The sequence below is a fragment of the Rhea americana genome, unplaced genomic scaffold, assembly GCF_003343005.1.
Source record: "Rhea americana isolate MKP2758 unplaced genomic scaffold, rheAme1 scaffold_27, whole genome shotgun sequence".
NCBI classification, from domain to species: domain Eukaryota; kingdom Metazoa; phylum Chordata; class Aves; order Rheiformes; family Rheidae; genus Rhea; species Rhea americana.
This window is the reverse complement of record NW_028186390.1, coordinates 2,697,371-2,706,533: the sequence shown is the minus strand read 5'-3', so window position 1 is coordinate 2,706,533 and position 9,163 is coordinate 2,697,371. Positions and strand designations below refer to the sequence as shown.

The 9,163-nt window shown below is 40.2% G+C and overlaps 1 protein-coding gene across 1 annotated transcript; it reads right to left on the bottom strand.

The window, feature by feature from the left end:
• Window positions 1-2,126: 2,126 nt before the first annotated feature.
• On the bottom strand, window positions 2,127-9,112 carry ECHDC2 (enoyl-CoA hydratase domain containing 2). The gene is made up of 10 exons (XM_085308020.1): window positions 9,034-9,112; window positions 7,675-7,742; window positions 6,977-7,064; window positions 6,415-6,501; window positions 5,168-5,260; window positions 4,465-4,521; window positions 3,871-4,058; window positions 3,388-3,438; window positions 3,050-3,097; window positions 2,127-2,371 (listed from the first exon to the last, which is right to left on the bottom strand). Exons 1-10 carry the CDS (start codon window positions 9,107-9,109, stop codon window positions 2,294-2,296), a joined length of 834 nt encoding a protein of 277 aa, XP_085164146.1. The 5' UTR covers window positions 9,110-9,112; the 3' UTR covers window positions 2,127-2,293.
• Window positions 9,113-9,163: the final 51 nt, after the last annotated feature.

Genomic DNA, 9,163 nt, shown 5'->3' with positions numbered 1-9,163 from the left:
AACTGCATGCAGCACAAAGTGAGTGTGACATTGGCATCAGTCTAGATGGTAAAGGTGTCAGTTTATGAAATTCTGCAGCAAGCAAGCACAGAGATAGTAAACTGGCTTTTTTATACCCTTCTTGTTTTGTTCTCCTTGAGTAATCTTTTCCTATTGCCATTGAGATGTAGCGTGTTGCTTGGTATCTGAGGCTTGTTTCTCAAAGATCTCAAAGATCATTGTCTCTGAATGATGCTTGTAATACTTTCAGCTACTATGCTGAATTTACATCAAGCTTGGGAACAATTACAGTGTATCATAACACTGTCTAACCTGACCTAGTGTATAGTTTGTTTTTTGAGTGTGCATATGACAAGTCAAATCTTCTCATACACTTTACTTGATACCTATTTGAGAGCCTTGACTGCTGATTGGAGTTTTGTATCGAGAGCTGCAACACTTCACTTGAAAGACTTTTTTCTTTCCCCATCGGGAACCCTGATTGCCCATGAAGCAGCTGGCTGATTACATCAGACAATAGGATAAGGAAGTTGCTTTAGCATCAGTACTTGTAATGTTTCATATCTCAAAACATTTTCACTGTATTGTGCATAATTAAGAATCTCAACTCAGAACAGACTGCTGGTCTAAACTATAATTTCTTTAGCTGACATTTTGTTGACATTTCAAACGACCTAACCCTGTTCAATTGTTCTGTACCCAACTTAAGATACATTTTTTTTTTAATGTGTTTAGGACCTAAGATACTTATTGTGAGTAAAGTTGTTACAGTTTACTGGCAGCCATTATTCTGTATATAGAAACATCTGGGTTTCCTCACAGGACCAACAAAAAGCTGCACCGTAATTTGACATGGTGATTTTTGTCTTTGTCATGAATCCATGATTGCTTATAGTCAGTTTCTTTGACACTTTATGATCCATTCTAAGAATCATTTATGAACTCAGGGAAACAGTTTATCATCTTGATTATATTCTTTACAATTGAGACCCGTGGCTCAGATGTGTACAAAGCTAGGAGTGAATTAGAATGCCTGTTGCATTTAGTTTTGCTCTCTTGAGGTTTTTGCTGCGGATTCTTGCATCCCAGCAGAGCTGCTCAATGGTGAAACTGTGTGAGGGACAAAAATTCCCAAACACATTGCTGATAGCCTTCTTCTGACCTAAGGTGGTAATTTTTTTTGCTAGTATCTCAGCAAGTTTCCTGAAGATAAGCTTTCCCTTTGCACTTTAGCTGCCAGCCAGTTGCCAGCTGCGAGCCAGTTGCCAGCCAGTTGCCAGCTGCCAGCACTGAAGGAGCTGGACTGCCATACTTATGTAACATCAAAAAAAATGTCCGAGGGATCCCGATGCCCAGAGAATCACTGCTGAGATACTGGATAGCAAGATTCATATACATCATAAATCTGTCACAAGCCCTACTAAAGAAACAGCTGCAACTACAAACACATATGTGGCTGTTGTAATCCTTCATAAACTGTTACGGGAATGTCTTGTCCTGCGTTGCTTACAGAATCTCTTCTTAAGGCAGCCATGCCTGTAAGTTTACTGTTGCTGATACTGAGGAAGGCACAGATAGTGCATCCTTCAGGAACTTAAAATTTCAGCCTCTGTTTTCTGAGGAAGGAAGTTGGGTTCTGATGTTTAGACTCCAGATACCTCTTTGCACAAAAGAGGTTAGGTATAAAATTTATAAACAGAATTCTGTATTCTTTCATTTGCAGTAAACACCAGATGGCTGTTCGTAATCCAGCMTTCGTCAGTGCTGGCTAGCTGGAAACAATGTATCAGAAGTTGCATTGTTCTGGCTAGCATAAGTCTGTGCTACCCCTGCAAATAGCAACCCTGCTTCTTACCCTGTCCTTTGCGCACATTCCTGTGCAGCCATCTAGCAAATCACATAAGSAGAACTAAGTGACAGGCATGAGGACTAGGACAAAAGCTAGATGAATCAGGTCCACCTGTACACTGAAGGCCCTTCTTAGCAGTCTATCCTGGAGTTAATGACCAGTAAATGAGCCAAGACTATTTGTTCATTTTGGGCTGGCCCCATTTCCTTATTATCAATTTTGTTCTGGATTCAAAACAAGTAAAGAAAAGATCCATATCCTCTTTAAAAAGAACAGCTTTACAAAGTTAAAACTTTTTATTTGGGAATTCTTCCAACAACAAAAGATCCAGTGGAGTATTCAGAAATGCAGATATACGCAGTCATAAAAATAACCCCAAGAAATTAATGGCTTCTCTTCACTCCAAAGTTACCTTCAGAAAAATCAAGGGGAAGCCAGGAAGCATTATTTACCAATAAACCGAGGTGGTCTTTTCTCCCTGAAGGCAGCCATCCCTTCCCGACGGTCTCTTGTGGGAATATTCTACGTTAAAAGAGAAGTTTGTTTTCATTGACAAATCCGATATGATTTTAAGTACTGATTAATTTGGCAGTAGTGGTATTAGAGCCTTTGCAGAGATTATTTTTCTTTCAGGGATAAATTAAGCAAGTCTCCTCTTCTGCAGTTTGCAATCAGGAAAACAAACAGTGTAAATCACAAGTAAAATGTCTAAGGACTGTAGACCAGAGAACTGTAAGGAAAGCATTTTCAATAAATTTAATGATTTATCACCTTAAAATGCATTCAAGGGCAAAGCAATTGTTCTGCGAGCTGAGAAAGCTGTGTGCTTTCAAAACTTGTCCAAAAGAATGACTGTAATAGGAACCCATTTTTTTTAATCCATTAATACTAAGCCATTTGTAAAGCTCATGCTGCAATTAATGTATGGTTGAAACTGTGAGAACATAAAATTACTTTAAGTAGACAGGTATTCATGGAATTATTTTGGCCTTAGGAAAGCTGAAAAAGGCAGCTGTTAATGAGAAAACAATTAATATTCTGAAATAGAAATCTGAAACTGCACCAAAATGTGTTCTCAAAGCCTTGATTTTATCTGTTAGGCCTCCCTTATAGAGGGGAAATTATATGGTGATGCTATCCYGCCTATTTCAGAATATATACAGTTGTTCCTTTCAGGGACATGTGGTGAAGGTAACCTACCTGGGCATAACACATCCCCTCGATAGCCATCCCTGACGCAATGTCAACCTGGGAGTGAGACACAAGAAATGCTATTTGTCTGAAGTCCGTAACTCTCAAAGCAACAAAATTTCATCTGCAGTGACTGGTATTGACATTCACTCCTGTGTTAGAACTGTAGTGCTAACCTCCCTAGAACCAAATCATGATATGTTGTCTTTAAAGGCAATCTTTAAGCACCTTGAAAAGGTTTTAAACAAGGATTATAATTTGTGCGTTCTAAACATTTTTATCATAGGAATTTTTCAGAGCTGCTTGTCTGCTTCTTTTATCTTAATATATTTTTTAAAATGTATTACCTCTATTCCTCTGTTTATTGCCAGTTTTCCCATTTTCACAGCAATTGGAGCCTTTAAAAAAAAAGACATTTAAAAATAATTAGACCCGTATCAGTTTACATTAATGCAACTGTTACCGTTATCCTGCTTCCAAGTGACCTTTCAGTTTATAGGAACTTGCAGTAAGTTAGTGAGTACTTTAAAAACAAATTAGAATTATTCAGTTAATAGATGTATTAGATGTAAGGTTTCAATTTGTGGCCTGCAGGTGTACATAAGCACAGCTGTGGGGTAAAACTATCCTATGGGTTATGTAGCTCGATGTCAACACTTGTTCCTGCAGGAACTGCATTCACAAAAAGGACAAAGGGTTAAGTAGCTTAAATGACAGAAAGTAAGATTTTAATATTTCATAGAAAGGCATTTCAGAGTTAATTCTTTGTTTTCTCTTAAGGGAAGGAGGAACACCTTCTTCACATTGACCACATGAATAAGTACACTGACCTGAGGAAGGATTTCTTTAGCCAAAGTTAATGCTCTCTGGTAAGCTGCATCACCCTGATCATTCTGTGGCACTGTATGATTTACTAATCCCATTGAGAAGGCCTGTTGTCCATCAATCTGTCTACCCGTGAAAATGAGTTCCTTTGCAAGACCTACTCCAACACATCTGGGCAAGCGCTGGGTTCCACCTTAAGACAATAGCCAAAAMACCATTTTCCATTTCTGAGAARTGCAAAAAATAGTAGTATTTTATTTGCTCATACAACAAAGAGATTTGAAAAATACGGGATCATGTATTTCTTTATTAACGACCATCTGAGGATTTCAGCATTTTGCAAAGCATCTGAAAGTCCTCAGCATCCTTGCAAATATTCTCATAAATGGGAAAAAGAGTAAGRTGACTGTCCTAAATTCATAGCAAGTCAGAGATGGGGCTCGGAACAGAATCCTGTATTCATAGATCTCTTAGGTCACTACAAGATGCTGCTTCTAATTTATTTCCAAAACCCAAACCCCACACTCTTCTGGTGCTATAATGGCGAATATTTACTGTATAGCTGAGAAAGACACTGAGYATTAATGAAACAAGATTACCTGCTCCAGGAAGAAGCCCTCTCGTGGTCTCAATAAGGCCCATTTTAGCTGATGAAGCTATTAAAAAAAAAAAAGTGTGTGTGGGGGGGGTTAAATTACTTTTTGATGATAGAAAGAAGCTGGACTAGTACAACTACAAACTGTCCACACTGTAGTGGAACTACATGTCTCAGGTAGCTGGAGAATTTGAATATTGCAGTGCTTAATCAACACCCATCTCAAGTCAGATGAGGGATGTGCAGTCTGGCTGCTTACCTATAATGTAGCAATTTTATCGAGAAAAAAAAATCAATCTTGGGGYGCACAGTAGATGAAATGTAATGTATGGAAGAAAGGCAAGAGAGGAAGCAAGGCTTCCAGTCAAAACTGATTTAAGCAGTGAAGGCTAGATCAAGCCAGTGTGCTGACCCAATATCACATGATAATAATTATTTAATCTCACCAATAAATAGTTTTCTGAAGGAATTCTAATCTTGTCTAAACACAGGGTTTACTTTTTAAGCATGGAAATTGTCTTCCCAATAGTAACTAAATGTCACAATTTGTGGACAGATGCCTAGTCGTTTCCTGAACTGTTTAATTTCTTCTGCTAGGCATTTGCATAATAGGATTCTATTAGCAGTCAGTTATCACAAATGCATCGTTTTTTTTTAAAGACAGTCACCAATTACAAGGAGACTCCTACATTAAGCGATGCACAAACCTGCTACTCGAAGGTCACAAGCCAACGCCAGTTCCAGTCCACCACCCAGTGCATAGCCATCTATTGCAGCAATTGTGGGTACAGGCAGTGCAGCTACAGGAAACAATACCGATTATCAAATTCTGTTCCAGAGCAGTTTTCTCAAGTGTTTGGTAATTTCCCAAGCTTTTCAAAACTGGTCAAGATTTCTTTTGTGTGACTGCCGTAAACATTCTGATTGTCTCTAAGTGGTAGAAACCAACCCTTTTTTTGTGCTTCCCCCTTTTCTGAAAGAAAAATGCAAATACTCYTTTGTAGAGTATTGCAACACAAAGCAGAATGAATTGTCATTTTTGATGTGAATGTCCAGCTGTTAATTAAAAAGCCAAAACAAAGGCACTATCCCTATTCACTGGTACAAAGTTTAGCTCTTCAAGTACTTTTCTAAGTATTATCAAGGGTTCCTGAGCTTGGCAAATATTGCTGTGATTTCATAGTTGAGCAAACTGAGGCATCTGGAAATGTTCAAAAGTTGCTCAATAATATATTTTTAAGTATTCAGTCAGGGAGCTCAGAACAGGCTTCAGAAGCATGTGCTATTTCTGTGCTGTAACCACAAGGAAACCCACCCTGTAACACTGCTGCTGAGGTTTGTGAGACACAGTCATTCTCTATATATTATAATCTTATTACTGCTGTTGTGATTAGTATTCCAGTCACAACTGACTTCAGTATTCCTCTCCAGTGACAATAGAAAAATTCATAAATAGGCAAAGAAAATCCTTTGTAGAAGTATATATTCCCTTCCTAAAAGAAGGAAGCATGGCAGGTATAAAAACCCCTAGATGCAACAGATTCATTCAGAGATCTGAGTTCACTTTCTTAGATTACATCATCAGTGCTTTTGAGAATATATTAAAAATGAGACAACCAACATTACTTATTCTGCCTAGCATTCCCTCCCAAGGATTACACTCAACTTCATATACAATGCTTTATTATTGAAGATACTTATTATATGCACATCTATRTGCTGCTCTTCATCTTGGAGAGGACAGTGCTGAAGTGCATCTTCCCCTGAAGTAGCAGCAAGACAACTTAATTCTGATCATATCTTTGTATGAGGCCTAAGACAGAGCCATTTGGGGAGCTTTTCCTAAATGGATAACCTACTGAGACTGGCGTCCTTCCTTCCTTTCTTTCTGCAGTTCTAAATGCGTCAACATGGACAACATGGAACAGATTTTCAAACTGGGAYAATCATTTACCTATTTCATCCATGAGATTTCTCAGCCTTTTAACAAAGAGCCCAACTTCTRCATCATCCATCTTTTCACGTTCCTTTAAGTCTGCACCTAAATGGGAGAGAAAAAAGTTAGAATCCAGGAACAGAGGAAGGACATCTGAGCCTTCCCTGCTGCCATCCCACAGGACAGACAATTTCAGAAGTAGTCTTAAAATGCYAGTTTCCTGGTTAAGTCAAGTTAGAGGAAGCTCTAGAGCATGACCATTTGAGCTGGAGCAGCAGCTAGGATGCTCCATTCTGCTCTTTGTGAGCTGTTTTCACAGAGGAGCAGTAATCACCCGGGCTTGAAGGTGTTTATAAACCAAAAAGAAATGGTAGCATAGAAAGGCTTAGACTGCAGCTTGTGTGGCTCACTCCATCACACACGCCTTCGTTATTGAAAAGAGAGAGCAATATGTTTACTGTATTACACAAAATCCAGCCCATTTTTCCTCTCCTGTGCTTTTCTGCAGAGGCTTATCAACTGCCAGCTCTGAGAGTCATCCATTCTTTTAACAACAGCTTGCAGAGCCTTTGTTACATACCAGCACAAAATACACCTTTAACTTCACTTTTGAACACCACCACACGAACCTTCTCATCAAAGCGGAGATGTTCCAGAGCACTGAAAAGCTATGAGAGAGGGAATACAAACAGGAGAAGAAAAACTTTTGAGTGTGTAGATAGATATACCTATATTATCAAATATATGACAATATGCTCCCCATATTACATATGGGGAAATCATTTATGTACCGCCATCAGGATCCTTCCATAACAGTTTCAGAATGAAAGATTTCCCTATGTCTGTTCCTCCATTCAAAGATTAACTTTTGCTGGACTTCAAACAGACCTTCCTGCAGTCCAGCCTTGAGCCAGACTTCCTCTAGAATGTATTGACCTTGAGCAGATCACCTACTAAGGCCTGACACTGAGTATGCTTTTGTCATGATTACTCAAGTGAAGCAAGACACATTTACTTGCACCTGAGTCCGCTAACTTAAACCTAGTTCCAGTATCTCTGTTCAGTCTTCATRTGACATTACTGCAAGGTACACATATCCCAATCCCTTTTTCTTCAGGCCCAGATGCCTTTCCCCAATGTAGCCTACACTGACTTTTAGCAAAAGATTAAGTTTTTGTCTCAAGGTTTCCCACAAATTAGTCTTGATCACAGCTTTCTCATCACATTTAGTTATTGATCATGATTCCAAACACGTTTACAGGCCAGGGCTATACTCACTTCATTTACAAATACTTTTCCCAATGAATTTCTTGCGTGGGGTCGGTTCATTAGGATTTCAGCAATACCTTAGTGACAGGAGACTTCAGTTATACTTTGTTTAATTCTCTGACACAATCATTCAGCTGGGAACAATATCTGCATATGCTGCATCTTCTCTTTTCTGAAAATACCTATAGGGTATACTCTAAAAACAATCAGTTATTTTAAAAGTGGAGGTGGTGGGTTGTGTGTATAATCCAGCGATGCAGGATGACTAAAATTCAGCAGCACTGCGAATAATATAAATAAGCAGACCTTTAAAAAATGAACATGGTTCAGCTATTTATATCTTAGAAACATTTGCAATAATGAAGAAAAAAAAGCAAATGATCCGTATTAGGTTTCTGTTTCCATCATTATTTAATTCAGTTCTCATGTCACAATCTTACTGTGCTCAGGTATGTTCCTAAATAAAGGAAAACATCTCGGAATTGTGATTTGCATAAGAACAGCACAAACTAGGCACTCTCAGTTCATGCTCCAGAACCACTTTGAAAGCGCAGGCCCATTTCGGTTAAAGCTAAGCTCATTAGTGGAAATGACTTCATTCAAAGTTCGTAAGTCCAAGCAGAAGAAAAGACCACAACATCTACCTATTTCTCCCTTGCACTTGTGATTTGTAAATTATTATCTGATGGTTTGCATGTTTCAGAGAGAAAAAACATCTCAGAAGCAGTGTTTCATAGCAGAAGTTTCATAGCAGAACCATTTCCAAATGTTTCCACTGAAAAAAAGGAGGCAGCATGGGCTCCATTTCCAACTTACAAACTGTTTTATGGACACAGACCGGTCACTTTCTGCTTTACTTAGAGGCATTTCTTTGASGATGTCTGCAGGAATTAATTAATTCCCCGAAACTCACAGGCTTTGCTCATAGGAAAGGGAGGCACAGAAGTACAAGGAAGGGRACTCAGCCCCCTGCTCGCAGTTGCAAGTCCAGCTCCTGTTCTCCCGGCTGGACTCCTGCTTGTTTCCCAGCCCTCTCTAAGATGCTGCTGCACTTGCACAACATGCTCCAACATGCTGAGTCTTCTGCTCCGCTAGGAGAGCTCTGTCTTTGCTCCTCTGCCCTCGCCAATGGCCAGTTCTGCCATTATGGGTAAACACAGGTGCGTTCTGCTACACAGTTTAACACCTTAACTTCCCTACAGGAATGCATTCTGTAAGTACTGTAATAACTAACTCTAGGTTGCGCTCAAATCGCTCCGTGGCTCTCGCTCATAAATAGGCACAGACCCCCCCCCCCCGTCCCCGCTCCCGGTGCCCTGCGGTCAGGGCTCGGCTCGGCTCCTGCCCCGGCGCCGGCCCCGCACTCACCGCCGCTCTCGCCGCCGGGCGCGCCCACGAGCACCTGCGCGCCCCGCGCCGCCGCCGCCCGCCCCAGCCGCATCATGGCGCCGCTCCCGAGGCTCCGCGCCGCGTTCCTGGCCCCCCGCGGGGCGGGGCG